The sequence below is a fragment of the Dermacentor albipictus genome, chromosome 6 (assembly GCF_038994185.2).
Source record: "Dermacentor albipictus isolate Rhodes 1998 colony chromosome 6, USDA_Dalb.pri_finalv2, whole genome shotgun sequence".
NCBI lineage: Eukaryota > Metazoa > Arthropoda > Arachnida > Ixodida > Ixodidae > Dermacentor > Dermacentor albipictus.
This window is the reverse complement of record NC_091826.1, coordinates 82,014,171-82,036,530: the sequence shown is the minus strand read 5'-3', so window position 1 is coordinate 82,036,530 and position 22,360 is coordinate 82,014,171. Positions and strand designations below refer to the sequence as shown.

At 43.7% G+C, this 22,360-nt stretch overlaps 1 protein-coding gene across 3 annotated transcripts in view; it reads right to left on the bottom strand.

Moving 5' to 3' along the window:
• kin17 (kin17 DNA and RNA binding protein) overlaps positions 1 to 21,393 on the bottom strand; it is a 39,054-nt gene extending 17,661 nt beyond the window's left edge. The window contains exons 1-7 of one of the 3 annotated variants that reach the window (XM_070540949.1): positions 21,182 to 21,393; positions 17,831 to 17,951; positions 16,777 to 16,871; positions 14,692 to 14,735; positions 11,463 to 11,628; positions 5,376 to 5,569; positions 391 to 445 (exon numbers count right to left, since the gene is read on the bottom strand). In XM_070540949.1, the coding sequence (XP_070397050.1) occupies positions 391 to 445; positions 5,376 to 5,569; positions 11,463 to 11,628; positions 14,692 to 14,735; positions 16,777 to 16,871; positions 17,831 to 17,944 (668 nt within the window). In that variant the 5' untranslated portion in view covers positions 17,945 to 17,951; positions 21,182 to 21,393. Of the gene's footprint in view, positions 1 to 390; positions 446 to 5,375; positions 5,570 to 11,462; positions 11,629 to 14,691; positions 14,736 to 16,776; positions 16,872 to 17,830; positions 17,952 to 18,044; positions 18,257 to 21,181 lie in introns of those variants that run through there. The other 2 variants (XM_070540947.1, XM_070540948.1) reach the window with 2 other exon arrangements.
• Between the last annotated feature and the right edge of the window lie 967 nt (positions 21,394 to 22,360).

Below are 22,360 nucleotides of genomic sequence, written 5' to 3'. Positions count from 1 at the left end.
TCACAATGCACGCTGCTTGGATAGATGTCGCGGGAAATTGACGGCCAGGCGGCCAGCAAAGAGGTTGGAGAGAGACTGTGCGCTGGCTCCAAGACAACCGGAAGTTGCTGACATGACGTCACATCATGACCCAGAGCTAGTGAAGGTGGAGCTTAGCCCCAGTCACTCGGCGAATGAGTGGAGGAGAAAAATCATGGCTATAAAGCAGGGTAACTTGCAATCGTCCATAACTCTTTTAAAATCAGATGCTTCATTTAAACTGTGGCACGAATGTTTTATTGCAGCTGTACCCTACGCGTCTACAAAATCTTTCTGAACTGTTTCAGGTACCCTTTAAGCACCACAAGCCAGCAAGGCACAATAAGAAAAAAAAGGAGAAAATTCACTCACTTTTTTGCCGCATCTTCTTGCTGTTTTGTTGAGGAGGCAGCCAACTTGAAAACAACTGCATCAGAGAAGAAATTCGTACATCAACTTTTGGCTTCGGTCAAACACAATCGCACTTGAATATTAACGCTTTCTTCGTTTCATATGGCCAGTCGGACCATGAGTGTTGTGACAATCATCTTGTGAATATGGCAATGTCAATAGTATGCACCTGTCCAGAGTTTTCTGGTTCCTACTTCACATTTCACGATACCAGTAAGATCACGCGTGTGACATCACCAGGGAAAAGGCTGCCAACTGGCCAATCTAGGACGGCCGTTAGTTCCAATCCATCTACTAGCACTATTTTGCCACGCAGGTGCATGCCCACTGTCTTGCTTTCCTGCCGTGTGCAATTAATTTAACCTTATGCAATGTGTTTTGCAATGCGTGTGCAGCTGGAAAGTGCAGATTCCTGATAAGAGGCAAATTTAAGGTGTTGTCAAACAAGAGAAGAGGAGCAATGTGATTTTCAGGCCTGACATAGCACTTGCGTGTCTTCTAGACAAGTATGCAACAAGGAGCACATAGTACTCGTAGGAAGCGGCAGCAAAGCGAGAGAGAAACCACTTGCTTTCTTTTAAGTTTGGAGTCATTGAACTGATGAAACCACATTATTATACATTTTCAAGAAACATGGGGATGCCTCCTTGTGAGAGTGTGAGATGGTGTTCGCAATGCAAGATGCAGACTTCTGTGCATATACCGCATTCAGTAGCCATGCACCATTTTCTCAAACCCGACTGCTCCCTGTCACAGCTTCTTGTGCACAAGTGAATTATGCATAGGTGAGAAATTTTCATTTTCCCGGAGGGGGCAAGGGTCACGAAACGTTTTTCAAACCCCCTCCTACTCCTCTGTCTCTCGATACACACACGCACGTATATATATATATATATATATATATATATATATATATATATATATATATATGTTGCATAGAAGATGATGCTATATGAAAACATCTTTATTTTACTTACGTTTCACTTGGGTTGTGACTGAAATTATATTGCCTTAAATTAAAAATTGAAACTTAATTTTGTTGTTTCACTAGCCAAAACAGTGATCTAATAATGAGGCACACCATAGTGGGGGTCATCGGATTTATTTTAACCAGTTGGCCTCTTTTGGCCGCTTACGTAGCTGGTTGATGGTCATACTCAGCAAAGAAAATGTTCCTTTGTCCATTATCTTTCTCACTCGCTCACGCTCTGTCTCCAGCTAGCTCTAGTTCACTCGTTCATTAAGTCAGGCTATTTGCTTAGATTGACAATCATCGTTGATGGTTATTGAACAAATTTTTGAAACAAGAACCACAGCACAGAAGCGTAAGTGCTACCTCCACAGCTGTTCTGGGCTCACTTTTCTTTGTTTTGATATCCACCTTCGTCCATTGCTAAAATCTGAAAGTGTGTTTTGCGGGTCAACAAATGAATGAAGAAAGAAAATGAGCAGTGCCACGAGTGCATTCGAACCTCGGTACTAGAGAGAAGCAGTCGGAATTTCACCTCTCAGGCATTCAGGCGATGCTACAGGAGAGAAAAATACTGTGCCTAGAGAGTGTGGTCCCACTATTAGCTTTCACCTATAAAGCAGCATCAACTTAAAGGAAATTAAATGAAGCTAGTGGTAAAATGCTAAGACCAAATAGGAAAGTGGAGGAATAAATAATCTTGTCTCTCCACTTTACCACTGTGGTGCATTGCGTCAATAAAGAATGAAGGGTTCTCCTTTACAGGAGGCAGCCCTGCACAAATGTGCAAACGTTTGCTCCAATCACGGCAAAGGTGCAACAGCACTAAATTTCTCAGAATAGTATGCGGAGATGAAAACAAATAATGACAGGAGGCAACATGGCTGCCACAGTCTTTAGCGTGAGAACACAGCATTTCTTCTAGGACTGTAGTCTGCGGACGAGATTTTTGGGGGTCAGTGTAGCTTTTCTGGGCAGCCAACTTACAGAAATGTAGAAAAGGTCCATTCTCAGAAGCATATATCGTGTATGTGTCTTGGCTCAAGTGCTTGGAATGTTTCGTTAAACCAAAGTTTTGTTAGCGAGCCCCCCTCCCGAACTTTGCTGACCGTGGCTTCTGCTGCTATCTTGCCAAACCGCTCACGCAGAAAATAAAATAATGGACTATTTCCACATTTCTGTGAGTTGGCTGCCCTTCAAAGCTCTTCAGAACTTCAGAAACTCTCACCCACGTACAAATTTCCACGTTTATAAGTGGCCCTTACACAAATGAGACAAGTGGCACGTCACACCACGTTTGCAGCAACCACATTCATGTATAGAGAGGCAAGACGCTGGGAAGCTGAATCAGATTGATGCAACAAAAGAGGGCGGTTGAGACGGGGCAAGTTGTTTCACGTGGTGCATGTAATTGCTGGTGCAGCAAATTAAGGGGGAGAGACGGCTGCAACAACAAATCGCCAGAAACAAGTTCCAGCTTGTTCTGAATGAACGAGAATGTGCCATGTGTAAATGCTGTTGTGAAAAGTCAATCCTATCTCCCCACTGGCACTTTCAGCTCTTAACTATTGTCAAAAATTCACGACCCACTGTCTAAAGACAGTGTCGGCAATGGTGCAGGCTACCACTTGACATTCCCGCACGCGCACACGAAGCCTCAAAGTGGATCTCAATAAATTTGTTTAGTTTGACGGCTGACCTGTGTAGTGTGCACCAACTTATTCCGATTTTGCCATTGTGGGTGGGGGGTGAAGGAAGGAAATTTCCTGGCTGCATGTTTCCATTGGGAGGCTATGGCAGTTATTGCCCTGATGAATGCAAAGGTTGATTTCATTCAATCAACCTTCTCTGACCTTCTGCACCCATTCATGGTGCACTGCACCTTGGCCCTCGATTCTACGAAGCACAGCCTTGCACTCCTATCTTTCAAAGTTTGGCGAGACAACTGTTGGCACCACTGCACCCACTTAGTTGATGCTTGTGGAATAAGGAACGATAATTCATGGCAACACCCTTCCAGCATGCAGAAAACACCTGTGTGTTGAACCAGCAGCAAGGATTTATTGTAAAGCTTAACTTGTTATTATCACATGCAGATCTTTTTACTTTTCTGCCACTGAACATTCTTTACCGGATCGTCCCTGTTATCAATTTGACACCCAATGCAGCATACATTTAATGTATCCGAAATTTATTGAATGCTGCTGCTGATTCTTCAGCAAAAGAGTCTAATCAGATTGCACGGGCAATGTGAACAGCGTTGTACATTCCTGAATGTATGTGAGCACCAGCGTTTACTCTAGAATGCTTTGCGCAACATGTTTCAACAGTGGATAGGCTTGAGCTATGAGATTAGATTTCAACAACCGATGACGGTGCTCGCTGCAGTTATTTTGTTTGGGTGTTACTTGAGCACAAGTCTGCCCAAGAGAGAGATTTATAGTACCCAGTTATGGCAGCATATGCTTCCTCACTGTCACTGAAAAATGACATTAACCATCAATAACAGTTACCAGTGTGTACCCAAAAATGACCAAAATGCTTTGTTCCTATCAAACACGCAACAAAAGCTATGCGATCAGGAATTGCAATTTGTGCAAGAATGTGCATCCATTTAGGTATGCCGTATTTATTCGGTATACCTAAAGGCAGTCATGATTATAAGAAGAAGGTCCCGTTGAGGGTCTCAAGGAAAAGAATTTATGTATGCACACCAATAGGAGGCGTTATACAGTAGCCGACAAATTATTCATGTCTGGCAGACATTGTCCAAAGTATCATAATCAAATGTCCCACCTTCCCAAAGGAACAACGAAACTGGTCTAGGGAAAATATTCCCTGGAAATGTGGCTTTACGGCAAGTGCGCTGCCAAGATGCCGCACTACAAGGCAAAATTCGCATGTAACCAGCATCCCACCTCTACTGTCACATTTTCAGAATTCTCGGCACAGGTTACAGTGCAAGAATATAGAACTGTCTCATCTGCCAAGGTTTACAAGCTAAGCTACAACATTTTGCGCTGCCATTTAAAATCTGGATCACCAGAAATGTAGTGCTGCTGCCGCCATATTGAAACAGTAGGGCAATTGAATCTTTTAGCCTCGCATATAAGGTGGGGGGTGACTTCTAGGCTAAGGATCTGGGGAGAAAACCTTGCCTTATCTTAAAATAAATACAGCAAAACAAAGCTTGCATTCCCCATTTTGTTTCTGCATTTCTTGAAAAGCTATTGTCACTGCTACACTTATGACAAACTGCAATATTTTGTTTAGCAGACAGAAGACAGCAACTATACTGCAAGAGCGGGTTGTTGAATAATATTTTGTAATTTTTGCATATTTGAGAAAAAACAAACAAATAGTTTCGCTTCAAATATGAATAGTTACGATGCAATATTCATACTCATAACTTCGACTATTTGCCCACCTCCTATTAATTAGAGAGATTACATGCAACAATGCTGAGAAATGTTAATAGGCCACAAAGCATGTTTGCTCTCGCGCGAAAAAATAGTACATAGCATAATTTGTTACATTCTTACGACCTCAAAAATATAGTGTGGTTGTTTTGTTGTTGTTGTTTTTTGTTGCTAGGCATGCAAGTGAAGTAGTAATAATCTATGGAGAAAGGGTTTCATTTAATGAAATTGGAGGAATGGAATCGTCCAACTCTCACCATTCCAAAGAGAAAAGAAGTGGGAGTGGAGATATCCTACTCCGTTCTTCTGAATGGCTCCACTCAGCCACTCTTGTGCCTCTACACATGGCTTTAGATTCAATGCATTTTTTTCTTGGTTCTTTTTAGCAGTGGAAATACTACAATTCTGCACATAACAAACACATAACAAAAGCTAGTTATAGGTAAGTTTGGGTACATAAAGTTACCTGATATGTATAACTATTTGTTTCAGAAGCCTATTCGGTACAATCGAGCTCAACTGTGCAAATAAATGAGCATAAGGAAACTAGTTGAGACCTTTCTCCTCTTCATTTTCTCGTTTCAGCTCTGTGAAGTCAGTAGCTATAGCCTCCTCTCCTTTCCGCTCACGATCGCGCTCGATCTGTCGGTCGATAAACTTGGCAAGCCGGTCCTGGTCATCGAGGTCAAGCTTTTCTTTTTTGGCCAATGACTCCTGCTTTTTAATGGTGTCTGGATCCCGGTCGATGTATCTGCACACAAGAGAAGCTGCCCTATGAGCACATCCACAGCTAAACAGAAACTGCATTCTTCTAAAAGGCGAGTTATGCTCAATTCACACGCCTTCCAGAAGTACACATGAGGACATGCAAAAAAATTTTACAAATTGCAAGTAGGCACACAAATTTCTGTTAACGCTACTAGTGTGGACCCAGTGTAAGGGGGTGAACTCAACAATGGCATGACCCCTGCTGACTTTGGGGTGCCGCTTCTAGCCAGTTTTCCCACAAAGCAGCAAGATTTCTTTGCCACCAAGCGAATAGGTTCGAGCATTATTTTAGGACTGCCGCGCAAGCAAAGCACCAATCAACGGCTAGTGCAGGCGTCGTCACAGTAACGCAGAGGAGGAAGTCGGAGAGCAAGGTTGCCTTGTTGTTCCCTACACCTACGGCTTCGTCGACCAGAGAAAACATCAAGGGAGTTGAGGTGCCCTTCTGAGAGCCACTACAGACAACAGCACGTGGACAGCGCACACAAAAGTAGTCTAAGCTCATGTCACCTGACTCCTGTGCTGGTAAAATCAATAATGACATATCCAGCGTGCCGCTGCTAGTTGTATGATGGCACCAAAGTGTGACACGTCATTGTGGAGAACACACCGCTAGTGTTTTCCAACTCTAAACCAAAATTTGTGCACCTGTGTACAATATGTACAGTTTTCCGCGTGTTTGCATGCGCACGGAAGGCGTAATTCTGCCTTTAGCCCTTCAATGATGACCCAAAAATGCTTATTCTCTATCTAAATGTACATAATGCATTCAGAATAAGCATAATCAAGTAAAAGAAAAAATTATTTAGCAGAAACTTTTTCAGCAATAGAGGGAAGAACACCAGGCAGAAAACTGAAAGTGGGCTTCACCCCATGCCGCCTATGGCTTCCTTTGGATTTTGTATAGACAGCTCTCGCCATAAGTGTACCATAGGATTATAATGTACTTTACATAACGTGTGTGACACCATGCAGCAGGAAATCTTGCATCGGCCTGTCTCCTCTGACCATGCTTTCACAAGAAAGCGAGTCATATACCAAACATCTTCAACCTCGTCCTGTGTTCCTGCTCTAAACCAACAAATGATGCTTGCTGCCTGTCATTCAATGTTGGCCAAAGGCATTTAGCCAGAAACTTTGCACTCAATACCGAAACTTGGCAATAAAAAATTATTTTTTCGGCATGTTGCCTGTAGGCAATGTTTGTCAACAGAGGGTTAAACAAGCTTTCACAACAAACAAGTAGGTGCGAGATTAGAGAAAGAATGAAAACATGCTTTCTCTAGGACAGGTTGCAAACTATGGTTCCTTTAATGTAAGGGGTGTTTTCTTTTATCATTAACAGAACATTTAAATATCACCCGAGGCAGGCAGCACAATTCTACTCCTTGAGCTGGATCACTGTCAGAGGTGGAGATTATTTGCAAACCAACATTTAAGTAATTATATTATGGCAAATACTGCAATTTACTATTTGCACCTGGTGATTTCAAAAGTCATATCTACTTGGAATAAATTCTGAACAGGACACCAGTGTCGAGATATACGGTCTCAAAGTTTGCTACGATGAAATGCATTCTTCCAGATATTTTTGAGCTTTACTGCATAAAAAGGGGTTTTGTTAAAAAAGTCCAACGAAAGTGCATTTTTAGCACAAGTTCGGCAGCACTCATTTTAAAAGTGTTGCTAGTTTCAAAATTCTTTCCAATTGTATGTGTCTTATGAAATCCCTGGCTTCAATTCGTACATTGCAATATGTGCGCTAAAGTAATTAGTTAAGTAATTGATTAGTAAAGTAATTTATTAGTAATATTTTGTTAACAGGCGAAATTACCACCCCTTCGAGCAATCCAGCTCAATGAGTAGGTGTGTGCTATATGCCACACGGGAATTTAAAAAATTATTTTAACATTAAAATGCACCCTGTATAATTTCATACATAGCAAGCAACGCCATTGAGGCTAGTGAGACTTTTCTCACTGCTCGCATTCACAAAAAGATAGTGAGTCACATAAAAAGGTATAATAGGCATGTGTCATGGGTTCAATCTAACATTAGAGCGGCCCTGTACTACTTTTTATCTAAGTGAAGAAAGGCATTTGAAGTGACAATAGACTATTTCAGAACTATGTTGCAGCAAAAAGTACTTCAATGCGTTTAGCAGAAGCAAAGTTATTGGCAATCAAACACAGCCTCTGCGGTGCTTCCACTCCTTCTTCAATGCCTTGAACTGTGAGGGTTATAGGAGAGCCGGGCGCATCCACAACACTTTGCCTCCTAAATCCCATCAACTTCGACTTCTAAATCCCATCATGGCACGCAGTTCAAATTCGGTTTTGGATGTTAACTATAACACCACTTCCCATTTGGCACCTACAACACACCAAACGTAAGCTAAATGCGGTTGTCCGGAGTGAGCCAGAGTACGCTTTTTTTTTTTTTTAATGCGAGGATAAATGCCTCAGGGCATACAAGGGTATGGGATGGGGGTGAACAAGGATGATTAAATGAATGAAAATAGATTTGCTGACCTAATGAAGTCCAAGAGGGATCGATAATGCGGTCCCTGCGTCCAAGCAGTGTAATGGCTCAGATTATGCGGCGAGAGTCCCGCTGCTGCGAGGTGCCGGAGCCTCGTCGGTTTCAGAGCAGGGCAAACCCACAGCAGGTGGTGGATGTCGGCTTCAACATTTGGCGACTTGCAGAGTGGACACTCAGGATGAGGATATAGCGGGCGAAAGTGCGGCCACTTCCTAGTCACGAGTACGCTTAGCCAGTGGACTCGTTACAGCTCCCCGTGGTGGCCGCAGTATCAACGCTATGTAGCAGACCACAACTACATGCAACTGTAGTGTGTATGTGCAGCGTTTACTTTGTGCACGACAATGCATGCTCGCCCTCATATGCAGCAGTTTGACCATGCTACATGGTGTGGATTGGCTTTGTCCGTCGCCAGCTTGACTGACCGATACCTAGTAGCCACATACAACTTGCACATTTTTGAAGCACTATCAATTAATCTGCCAAGGGTGACCATGAGTAAACATGCACTGGCAAGCGCAAGTATGGTCTGACCTTAAGTTTCTGGTGGATCAAGGTTAGTTGAGCGTTCAAAACTAGTCAAAATTGGCGAGACTCGACAGCTTCGATACCGATAAGCAAAGTGGCAAAGGTTTTGTTCTTACGCAGGTTGCCGTGACCCAGCATGAGCAGACAATAGTCGGCTTCTTCCGGAAGTGCTTAATTATTATCAAAATTTAAGGGCACATTTTCGCTCACTTCAGCCAGTTTATTGAACTTTGTCAATAAATACACACAGTAACAGTAGGAAGAAGCGCACTGATCTACACACCCTTTTTGATTGATGTCAGCTATTGGCCAATAGCAGCCGCACATGGATATATGATGAACTAAAGCATCCAGAAGAGAGCAAGGAGCAGGCTTGGGTTGAAATGAAAGCGTCTGAGAGAAAGGTGACTGCGCACTGTGCTTGTGAGCTCCACACGCCACGCACAACTGCAAAACTTGGCTGAGGTGTTAACAGCAGCACATGCCGTCCGTGGACTGTCTTTTCACCAAGCCCGAGGGGTGGTTGAGGCTCCTTATGTCTGACACCTTTATGTCACAATACATGACACAATTACCATATTTACTCGCGTAATGAACGCATTTTCATAATGAACACAGCCCCCACTTTTCCAATCAAGAAGTGTGCTTTTTTTCTTTTTCTCGCACAATGATCGCACCCTGAAGTTGCTGCGGTAAAGTAGAAGACACACGGTACGATTCGGCATCTGATATGGTGTTCAGTGGGTTCGATTGAGTCCGACGCCGTGTCGGATGCCGAATCATACCGTGTCTCCTACTTTTATTGCTATAGTAATTATGTGGACGCCCCAATGTCTTCCTTTTTCTGTGTAGACTCTCTTCTGGCACTAATATTCTTCAGAAAAATGGAGTATACCTACTTCTACATATAAGGCCTTCTTGAAATATGGCACCCATTCAATTCACCAAAGATAACATACCCCATGCCAACACTCCGCCCTGAAAGTTGACATCGTTTTTCATGATACCCCAAGTTATTTCCTTAACGAAACAGTGTGAAACAACCATACTGTATAGGAACAAGGACACGTAGGAAGAGAAACAATTTAGAGCCAGCTCTTGCAAATCTTCTTTAAAGGGACCCTGAAACGATTTTGGCGATTTTCTACAAACGTACTGAGTCGTTAGAGTAGGTTCTTCTGATCATTAATTGATGCATCTAAGTGCTCTGCCTAAAGCGTGTAATTTATTATAAGGTTTTAAAAATACACATCGCTACCGATCGCAGCGCACTGCTCGGCGGAATTTTAAGCCGCCCCTACCCATATGATGCAAATAACCCATATTACGTCACATGGGCGAGCTATCTGATTGGCTGACCAGGGCGCGTGGTCGATAATTTTTCCAACTTTATGGTGAACAAATGATGCTCATAATAGTTGGAATGTTAGTTACTTTGTTTTTGTAAAAAGAAAATAACTTAAAGAGAGTACACAAGAATAGTTTTTTTAGTACACTTCAGCACTTCCGGCACACAGCAAGTGTCGTCTGCTTGTGTTACAACGTACTCCATTTTGACGAGAGCTCCGCGGTCAGAGTTGGTCTCAGTCTTTTCGCGAGCACTATGATTCGACTTTGTTACCTTGTGGACTGCAAACCTAGCGACCTGCAAACCGCGAGTCCAGTATTAGGGTAAACGCAAGCGCAAGGGGACAGGGTCTGGCCGCTTGACTGTGCCGGGATGAGCCACGAGATGAGCAGAAGGGCAAATGTGAACGGTCTGCACGGTGCAGCCACCTGGTGGCACAGAGCTCAACCATACACAGTAGCAGCAACGAGGTGTATTCTTTGCTGCTGGTGTGTATTTTTCGCAGGAGTGTAATCATCAACACGTTGATTTATAAATGTTTAAAATGCTTTACACTTGGTTAGAGCAATATTAGCGCTTTGTTTGACTGGTTAAGCGCTGCGCCAGCAAGTGTCTGGACCGTGCAGACCGATCAGGCTGCTCACGTACGTCTACGCTAAAGTTCCTTCATCAGCTTGAGTTTATGCCTCCAGTCATTTGCCGAAATGACCAGCTTGCCTGTTTTTAGCGGAGTACCGGACACATTTGGCGCTACGACAGAATGCTCGCAACGCACGCTGCTTCGATAGCTCTCGGTCGACGGCCAAGCGGCTAGCGGAGAGGTCTCGCGCGGGAGGGGGCGTGCTCCTAAACAACCGGAAGTGAGTGATGTGACATCGCATCGTGACGCTGAACCAGTGAAGGCGGAGCTTAGCGCCGCTCGCTCGGCGAGCGAGTTGAGGAGGAAAAGCAAGCTAGGGAGGAGGGTAACTTCTAATCGCTTGCAGCTCCATTAATACGTAACGCTTCACTTAAATTGTGGTGCGAATGTTCTACTTAAGCTGTACGCTACGCGCCTACAAAATTTGTCCGAACCGTTTCAGGGGCCCTTTAACCCAAGTGCTGTCTCTGTCCTGGCATCACTGCAGTGACTGTCCCGTTGTCACACAGATCGCATTCGTGAGTGCACAAACATCTGCCAATAAACAAATGCTGTTACAAAAGATATTTTGAAAGTGCTGGCCCCAAAGTGTACCAACACGAGACAGACAGAGGATGCATAGTGGATGGTGTTTGCTGCGTCTACCTTTATAGTCCTTCGTGCCCTCATACTGAATCCGCTGTGCATTCCGAGCCAATGCACCAACTTGCTCACTTGTCTTTTCTAACGAGATGGCCACCTTGCACTGAAAGCCCTCTCTTTCCTCCAAACGTGGCCTTGCCTTGCACACGCAGACAGGCGTCAAGGAACAACACTCACGTGATGAACCATCCTTTCTCGGTCTCGTCGACAGTGCAGTGTCCCTCGCGCCCGAGCCACTTGACAAACGAGGTGAGCGTGAGCCAGCGGGTGGCATTCATGTGCAAGTGCTGCTTGTCCGCAATGTACTCCTGGTACACCTGGTTGGCATGCACTCGCTTGGTGCCTGCACAATGGTAGAAAACAAACATGCACCATCATTTCAGAAAAGAGTGGCGACTGCATCTGCATCTGCAGCCTATCAGGTGTCACTCACACCACTACTGTATTTACTAAATTCCAATGCACGCTTTTCTTTCCGGAATGTTGTACTAAAAATATACATGCACGTTAAAATTGAGCACAAAACTAAGACTGCATTAGTGACAAGCTATTGTCGTTTACATTTGAAATTGTTATAATCCAAACCTATACGATTGTCAACTTCATCTTTAGACATTGTTAAATTATTTGGGCCCACTTTGGTGATGGTAATATCAGAGTCCTTTACTCTTTCACTGGTCACGAAACTACTAGGTCAAACTAAAGGACAGCTTCATACACTAGCAACAGTAACAATGTGGTGGTACCACCAATCCTGAGGGGGGCACTCGGCAAGTGGCACAGAAATTGGCTGGTGTGTTGGTGTGGTACTTGCGTGGCTTTAAAAGCGCTTTCTGCTATTTACCATGTGCAGAGAAGCTTGAATGATCTTCAGGAACTTGAAGACCAATGCCAAGGACCTGGTGTGTACCGCACTGTCATCCTTCGTGAAATCAAGTGCTGAGAGAAAACACCACACCGACAACACAATTGCCGCAGCTGTGCTCGTATATATACTGGATGTCTCAGCTAACGTTAGTCAAGCTGATAAAAAAAGAAAGAAAATTTCTTAAAAACACGGTGCAGGACACGATATTAAGACCTACTGTGTTTGATTGCCAAACCACATTCTTTTCTTTCTTTTTAACAGCTTGGCTAATGTTACAATGTTACCTGGGACACCTTATAAATATTCATGCTCAAAGTGAGCTGAAACATGCTTCCGAAGTTGAAATGCACAACCTTCAGCCTTGCCAGCCATTCAAATTGAGTTTAAGGCTGTGTCGACCTCGTTATTAGTATTCTTATGCTGACAGATTTGTTTGCCTCTTACGCCAAACGGGCAACAAGTGACAGCTCCCACAATATTGCAGCACACCTCACTCATTATGTGAGTATTCAGCAGGCACCGACGTTTTCAAGAAAAAGCTACACGCCCTATAATTGGAACAATTATGCACACTTAGTTTCCTTTAACAATGCTTCATCGCACACACTGTATACATAATGAAGACTGAAAAGCGAGATCCAGCCATCAATAACATCTCCCCATCTCCCAGTCACTATTTTCAAAGAGGCTCCTGAAAGCACCGACCGCTCACAACATGCACCTAGTCTCAGCTAGCGTAATGTGATGCTGCTAATACATGCAAATCTGCATGTTTTGCAATATTTCGTCATTACTTCCCAAAATCTCTGCACAGTTTACACTGTAGTTGGAGCAAACAACCAACTGTGGCTGTAGGTGTGTATGGTAAATCAATAATAATAATATTTGGGGTTTTACGTGCCAAAACCACTTTCTGATTATGAGGCACGCCGTAGTGGAGGACTCCGGAAATTTTGACCACCTGGGGTTCTTTAACGTGCACCTAAATCTAAGCACACGGGTGTTTTCGCATTTCGCCCCCATCGAAATGCGGCCGCCGTGGCCGGGATTCGATCCCGCGACCTCGTGCTCAGCAGCCCAACACCATAGCCACTGAGCAACCACGGCGGGTAATATGGTAAATCAGTATTCAAACGAGGAAAGTTGCACTCTAACAGTGTTCCTTGCTGCGAATATGTGAAATGTCCTTTGAGAAGTAGTAAACAAAAACAAAAACAAAAAAAACAGTAGGACATGTAGAAATCAGTGGCAAAGTTCCACAGCAGCTGCATCAGTGCGGGGGCCATTGCATTGTTGCCTTAGGACAACAAAATTGTCTGTCTTCTTTGCCAACTCTACTCTCGCTGACACAACGCAGCTGTCGCAGGAAGTCGGTAGACCAAAATCAATGCCATGTCGGCCTAGTTCATCCAGGCCTAAACCTGTGCAAACTATTCTAAACCACCAGAGCAAGCCAGCAACACTGGCGATCATAACTTCCTCATCTACAGTGGCATCTTCTGCCCCTCTAGCAAACTTGGTCTGAAGTTTTGTAACCAATACAAAATTATTAAAGGACTCTAGTAATAGCGACGTTATGTGCAGTTGACAATGATGAGAGGCTGGGCGGTTTATAAGCTGTTCATAACATAACGGTGATAAGGGGGCCACTGACAGCGACAATGAGTGATGCCAGTCACTGTGGCTCAAGTTCAATAAAGCTTTTCTTGAAAATGCGAACACAAATTGCCATTACTTTCTCCCTTACAATAATAACCTGGCAAATGGATACTTAAAGTCAGTGCATTCTTCATTTTGCATTACATTTTGTCGAAGAGAACTAGACAGATGTGGCTTGATTTTTAAATATCGCCCATATCGCACATATAGCAAGAACCATGCAACACTGTGAAAGTTGTGAGGCTTACAGAAGCAGTTGGAAACCTACCCCATGAGAAAAGTTGCAGGGGGCGTCTGTAAGAGAAGCCCTAGGACACACCCAAGAAAGTTGGTGGCTGGCCTATGCAAAAGGACTACCACAATGGTAATGACAATAACGGCCGATAACAGCACAGTGTCTTGCACACCCCAAAATCAAATGTTAGACAGGGAGAAATTAAGTTTTGCAGAAAGCTCTCTGAATTCAGTAGCGTAATAAAGTGGCTCAAATGGCACGTAATGCTAGCACTTGCATTAGCATGCCCTCCAATTCCCTGACAAACAAAAGAAATGCTGATGTTTCATGTGATGGTGCATGATTTTTTTGTGGTCAAATGACGGTACATGTTTGACTTTCTTAAGTAAAACTGATTGTGTTTCCACGTTCGTCCCAAATTCTGTTGGATATTAGCACTTGCATGTGTCCATGTCTTTTTGTCCTGCACATTCCGCTGCACTAAGAAGTTATCCACATTTCAAAACACATGGCGTGTAATGGCATGATCAAATGAATTACACAGTGCAACAGCAACAACATAGCTCATGCGAGTGTCGCTGATGACATCAGATCATGACGACCATCGTTCTAGTTTGTTAAAGAAATAAAAGACAAAGTCTCACCAAATCGCCTCTTGAGTAGCTCCAAGAACGTTTCGGCAAATTCTCTGAAAGAAAGTACAACTATGTAAGTTCTGTGGAAGAAAGGTCCTACGAGTTCCGAGTTCTGATCTGATATCCGTGTGGTCAGCAGACGAAATGCATGTGAAATGATAGCATGCGCTCACTGAAGAGGGGTTCGCCGACAATCAGGTCAAGGTTCACAACCAAGCCTCCCCAAGTACACATAACTCTTTCTATTAAACAATGGACAACCCCAGGTGAAGTTTTGCACAGGAGTACCATTTTGAGTAGAGTTCAGCTTAATGCAAAATTTTCAAGCATCACTTACCAGCTTTGCTCACAATAAATCTAAAGTGTGTCATTTGTGCCAACGTCACTCAGGACGCATTGATACCCGACCAACAGAATGGTGGCGTCATCTAACACAGCTATGGTGAGCACCCTGGTTTCACTGTAGCTGTGACAGATGGTACTACTGTTTTGTTACCGCGGGACAGATCATTTTTTGTGGCACCACTGCAGATGGAAACTACTCAAGATTTATTGATGAAAAAAGCAGTAATTCCCGATAGATTGAACCAAACACTATGCAAAATGGTACCTTTGTGCAATATTTTTGCCAAGATCAGCCAGTGGTTCGACAGGAAAAAGTCATGTGCACATGGTGGCCCTATTTATGCAAAACTCAGTTTTCAAGAACCAAAAATTTTGTATCAAACTTGCAAAATAACACCCTGAAGGGCCATCTCCACAAAGAAAATTTTTTCAAGGCATTAAAAAGGTTGTACGTTGTGTTAGAGAGACTGCAAAGTGGCTTCTACCTTAAAGCAAGTGTCACACTGCTGAATGTAACTATGTAAGGTGAAATCTCTTCAGGCTGGCTATGCATATTTTTGGTGCAATGACAGGCTGTCGGGGTAAGTAAACGTATGGTGACCAGTATTTTTATTTTAGCCGTTTTTATTTTAGCAACTTAACGAAAAGACTTCAGTTGGTGTAATGTGAGGAAATCCTTGTGTCCCATGACCGTCCCACGCACTGCAAATGTGGCGTCGGGTGCAAGCCTTTCTTTCACGGGTGTCGCACAGGAATCACAAACACTATCGGTGCGACCAGGTGTGTCACGCGAGATCTCACAAACATTGCCCAAGTCTCTTTGGTCACCAGATAGTGGCGAGTGTAAAAGGCTCCAGCGCTGCTCCCATTTTCCCACACGTGGTTAGTCAAACACGTTTCTGCTGTGGCAGTCACCGCAGCTGTCCACACCCCCCCTCTTAAGTCGGAAGCCCCTTCTTTACCTAGCATATTATTCTCTTCGAGGGACCCCTCAGTGATCTACAATATAGCTAGCTGGCCTGCTCAAAGTGTTAGTTGCAATCATAACAAATGCTAACCGAGTGTACACATGGTTATCGTCCATCGTTCCATTGAGCTTGTACTGGACCATGGTTAATGGGCAGGCGTGTACCTACCTCAGTGTGCTGAGGCATGGCGCTGTCAGCACGCCCCTCACCCCTACAAATTTAGCAATTCTTTTCACTTTTTTCTATACCTTTTTTATCATCCGCCACTTACGACTGGCCAACAGTGGTCATTAGATAGGCAGAGCACTGCCCAGGCGACTGATGAAGTGCATTAAAAGGAGGAGAATCGTAATAAAATTACATTACGCTAGCCTTAGCACTTTTTGCTGCTTTGTTTTCATTCAAATTTCCCAACGAGATAGAACTATTTTGGTTCAAGTCACACAAGACACTTCGCATAGTTGTCGAGCCTCATGCAGACTTTCAATTGTCAACATGCAGCAAAAGTGGTTCCCCTCTCTGTAGCAGCTCGATTCTCTAACAGCGAGGTGTGCTTGTGTTAGCAGTTCTCCATTTTATCTGGATGAACAAAGCAGGAAAAGATGCTCAAAGGCATCATTATAAGACACATACAAAAGACTTTAATTGGTAACGGCAAATTAGTAAGCCCTAGATGTTTGGGTCATTAGAAATGAGTATGGAAGTCACAATATAAAATGGATGTGACATTTCAGAAGTGTTAAAACCAGCTGCTATGTGCAGGAAGTTCATAGGTACTCACTGGGAGAATGTTCCAAGATATTTGCCCGGACATTCAGCAAAGAGCAGGAGCTGTCGCTGGTGCGACTCTGACATCGTGTGGCACTTGAAGCCATTCTGTGTAATGAGAAACATGCAGAACAAAGCTTTACCTCACTAATCTACAGCTTGCCTCGAAACCAATTTAGTGGGTAATATGAGAGAACACCATGTAACATGCACAAATTGTGTCAAGCTAATTCTTTGCACACAAAAAGACAGCCAGTATCCACCATCTAGTTGAGGAAACTTAAACCAAGAAATTTCAGTCCATCCAAATGTGAATACGGTACCAGTGATTATTTTGCACAAATGAGCAAACGTGCAGGAAAAGTTGTTCTCCTAAACAGTGTGAATGATTGCAGATGGTTGCACACTATTCTGCTTGTTACAGAATGGTATTAAAAAGTTTCAAAACCACCCTGTTTTGAATAAAGCAATTTGTTTATGTACATTTGTATGGTCACTTTGTAAATAGTTATCTTGCACAGCAATAAAGAACTGCCAGTGCTCATCCCACTTTGTAAATATGTCTTGAAAATTTCCTTTCTGGAACAGATCGAGCACCTTCTACAATTTGCGCTTGGTCTCAGCAATCGCATGAAAATGGTTTCAATATGAACTCGCTCCGAAAAAGCGAGTTCCAAGATATATTCACAAAATGCCAGGAATGCTAGGAGCGCGGTACTGCTGTGAAACGGGGTTTAGACAGTGAATGCGCATGAATGCACATAATTAAATTACACTCTCAAAACACAATCGGAATCGTAAGTTTTCTCATAGGAACTCATACATGTGCGCGTTTCTGGCAGTGAACGCAGTCTGGCAGCCATCGCGTGCGACAAGAAGCAGAATGAAAAAACCTATGCGATGAAAATCATGTTTAATCAATTTTACGGCAATAAAAACAACGATTCTAGGAGCGCAGAGCATCCATAAACAGGGTGCGGAGCAGCTACAAACAAATCGGACTGTCCTTGAGAGGTCCGTTTCAAACAAGCAAGCCTGCGGGAAGGTTGTCGCGCGAGCATACGCACCTCGTCTCGACACTGCTTTTGGCACATCTGGCAGTACCATCGCAGTTTCTGCAGGCCCTTCGACTTGATTCTGTTCGCGATGCCCTTCGGGCTAAACGGGTCATGTTTCGGCATTCTCTACCTGGAACAGACAAGATCCCAATGAATAATACGCCGTACGTCGCTAAATCAAGGCGCAAGTAGAATACAGAGCAATACGCATGCAAGAACGTACCGGCAGGAAACTGGAAATTCTTACGATTTCGAAGCGTGAACGCTAACAGGCTCAACAGGTGAGATTCGCAGGTAAATACACGTAAGATGCAGATGTCAAAGCGTTTCTTCGAGGTGAAAGACACGACGTAAACGTCGTAAACAGAGACTACACATGCTTTTTCCGAAAGAACGTAAACCCAGGCGTCAACAACAGCCCGTATTGGATTGGATTCAGTTGACAGCTAACTGCTACTCAAACGGCACTTTCGGTTAGACTGAACTATAAAATACTATTGAAAAACCATGTAGTTATAATAAAAAAATGGCCGAATGGGTTGTACCATAAAATTGCTGTGCTAATATAATAATTATTGTATGGAACTCTATGGGACGAGCGGCGCTCTACCGCTGAGGCACCGCGTGCGGAAAAATTGTGCGAGGGCGCTGCGAACGAAGTGAATTGAGGCGGAGACGCGCTTTGCGGCATATTCAACGTAATTTCGCTGTGGGCGCTGAGACCGATTGCGTGTGCACGCTGTAATAGTAGTGCTTTATTTCAACTGCAAATTTATACTGACACTTTTTTGCTAAATATACAAATTTGAAGCATGGGCTATATAACATGACGTCTTCAATTTTGCTGCCGTTCTCATGTGCGTCGTCTGCTAGCGAGCCCGCGTTCGTTGCGCGGCCGCTGGCGGACGCCCGATTTTTCGCGCAGAAAGTCTGCGCAGTCAAATTTTTTATGGTGTTACTTGCCTTGGTGCGTCCACGACTCTTCTCGGTAGGGACAAATTGTAGTTTTAGCCAGGTGAACTGCTATTTTAACATTGTTTTGTAAAATTACCACGTAATTTTTGCCACAGAAGCCGCCTATCTGCAACACGAAGCTACGTAATAACATTTGATTAATACTGTGTCATTTTACGCGAACTTCCTATTGGTAGAATATTGATCATGGATAATCGTCAAAGAAAACAATATTACAGTGAAATAAACCACGTTTATTAAATGCGTGGCGCGAGGAGATGCAGATGACCAATGCACTTCTAGGCAGATCTAAGGGTACATAGACATATATATCCACGGCATACATATATGAGAAAGATTATCAACTATTCTAAATGCACTGATTGAAAAAGTGAAAACTCCCGACCGGAATAAACGTGTTTCCTTTAAAAGCTGCACCAGCCCCAAGTGAACCAATCGACTTTCTGAGAAAAGGAATCAAGGCAATTATTGGACGTTCACAAGAACAACAGTGTTAGGGGAAATATATTGGCTATGTACCCAGGCTGAATCTGGGAGACCGGGAAGTCTTTACCAATGTAACCTCCGTAGCTTGTCTGGCGATTTGCTTCAACGTGCCAGCAGGCGAAATGAAGTAGAAACGTATAGTCTAATCGAATGGTATTTGCTATTCAGATCGTATTCGACTTCAGCATTCACTATTAAAAATTATCGAATAACCGGTTCCATTCGAACGTAACGCATGACAGCACTTCTGAAGTCTCGAAGGTGAGGGGCCGAGGAAAGTGAGTACTCTTGTTCCGAATGATTGTGCTGCTGGAAAGTTGTAGCTGTTGAGCAGAGACGTACCAGTTCGTGAGAGAATTAACGCACGGGTGCTAATCGGTTCTGCCGAACAAGTTCCTAGCTGCGATTCAATTATACATCTGCTAACTTGATTCAGGAAAGAAAAAAAAATTGATCGTCTCACCATGTCTGCAACCCATTAAAGCGGTGCCCAATGTGGTAGAACTTATCTTCTTCAACGAACAAAGCAGATACAAACATGTCTACGTGTAAGTGGGGCATGCTGTTCCTGTAATTGATTCCTTATTGTCCTCATGGTAGTGCACCTGATAACTAAAAGCAGCCGTTTATAGTATAGAAATTGCTTAGTTGAGCGGACGTACAGTTGGTAACGACATTACATTTAGGTATGGAATATGAGATAAACGTAACATGTTTTGCTCAGAAATCAGACTCGAGAATAGTTGCTTTCGTTTACATCCCTAGAAAAAAGAAAGCAGAAGGACACATATATACCACATCACGTCTGGTGATATGATTATGAGGCTCACTGTTCAGTTCTCACCACCTCGGGCTCTTTAACGTGCACCTAAACAGAAGTACTCGGCGGTTTCCTTTTTTTTTTTCATTTCGTTCCCATAGAATTCCGCGACCTGGTTTGAACCCGTGAGCTCGTGTTTAGCAGCGCAACGTCATATCTACTATGTAGCCACTAATAAAGCTACCACGCCGGTTCTTTTTTTTTTCTTGATATTGTTATGTAGCATGGACTTGACAAAACTTTCACACGGCTAATGGGCCAAAGACTAGCATAAACAGAGTGTCTCAACTAACAGGGTGTCTCAGCCAGAGTTTAAAAATATGCGAATGCCACTAGATGGACAGAACCAAGGTAACGTTGTTTTCCGTCGCTTGGAGACACTCCTTTCTTTAATTCCGCCTAATTAGACCATTACTCTTAATTAATTAATAAACTTCTCAAATAATATAGTTAGATTAAAAATGTCAATGAGAAAATTGTAGAGCAACGGGAAAAACTCCCAATACAGCATTCTATTGCTCGATACGTGCTACATTAACGTGTTCTCCCGAGCGTGAAGCAAGCCCGCATATGCACGCAATATTGCCGCGCGAATGGCCGCTCGAGGCACTTTGCGTGAAGAAAGCTAACGCAAGCAAGACAGATGACGATTATCGTCGTTTGAGCAAATATACACCCCGAAGGGTGCAACTGCTTTAAGAGTGTATGAGTGTTGTGCTGTGAACTCGGCCGACACCCGGCAGCTCCTCAAAAGCGCCTTTTCCTCAGATGTACGGATTCCGAACGACTGCAACTCAATAATGTGGTACCAATGCAACAAACACGTGATAGGCATAGTCAAGCAATGTAAATGCCTGGGCGCATACATAAACGATGAGTATGGCGTATAGCGCAATGCCTTTCAATAAAGATGGAAGCGCCCGTGACGTGTTCTGCGCGTATCTTCTTCGGGGTTGTGCCCTTGATATAAGCACCAAACAGCCCAGCAGCGTATCCGAGTGCGCACTAACTTTCCAATTCCTGTTCCGCCGTTCATATTCTCTTTTTAATTCAAAGCTAACCGTTGTCACGTCGCTCACTTTTTAAATGAGCTCCAATTTCGTTGAGAGCGCCTTGGTCTGTCTGGAGTGAGCAACCGATGGCCGACCGTGGTTCCCGCGACCGGGCGGCGAGCTCTAGTCTTTCCCAGGCCTTCCCACTCGACGCGCTCCCGCGCGGTTCGAACCGTGGGTCGAGCGTAGTGTGCGCTAGTTCAACCGCGAGGCGCTCGGTGCGCTGTCCATGAAAGCACCTGTAAAAAAAAAAAAAAAGCAGGGAAGATATCAATCAGGAGTCGTTACATGCATAGGTAAGTGTGAGACAAAACCCGGAATGTCAGAGTGCTCAAGAAGACTATAGATGACGATTGGGCATGGCCCGCATTCTAAAAAGATGTCAGTAATAATAATAATAATAATAATAATAATAATAATAATAATAATAATACGTGAAGGCCGATAATGCAAACTACTAATGAAAGTTCACCGAATACTGTAGCAAATAAACTATCGGTCTCCAATATGTTATCGCTTTACGTTGATGACATACAAGGACGACTGGAAAACAGCGAATTAGATGTTGATTGATCTTGCATCCGTAATGGGCAAAGGGTGCAAAGAGAATCCCTGGGCTGATGTATGCGAACGACATATATAGTGCTGCTTAGCGGACAATGCAAGGGGGATTTACACAAACTTTCGGAATGCGTGTGCCAGTGAAGCGACATATATAACTAGGCCTCAATTTTAGCGCTGAGAAGAAAGTGGGAATTATGATCTTTAACGAAGAGACCAGCAATAACGTGGTATCATTTCAACAGCAGGTGATACCCATAGTCAAGCAAAGTAAATGCCTGAGTACATACATAAACGATTAGGAAGGACCTACTCGAGTATCCACCAAGAGAATTAAAAGTGAGGTGAAACGTAATGCAGCGGTCATAAATCACAGAGAACCTTGGGACTACGAAAAATGTGAGATGGCGGAACGAACTTGCAAAGGTGTAATGGCGCCCGCTAACGTTAGCGAATTCCATTCTCAGCTCCAAATAAGATATCGTGACAGGGCTGGAAGTTGACTAAAGATCGGTAGGCCGGTTGGCTTTTGGGGGCGCACGGTAAAGCCAAGAACGAGGCAGTGCGGGGTGACGCGGGTTCGGCCTCTTCTGAAGCGAGAGAAGCGCAGTGCAAAATGTATGTACGCCAATCAAAAGTATCATC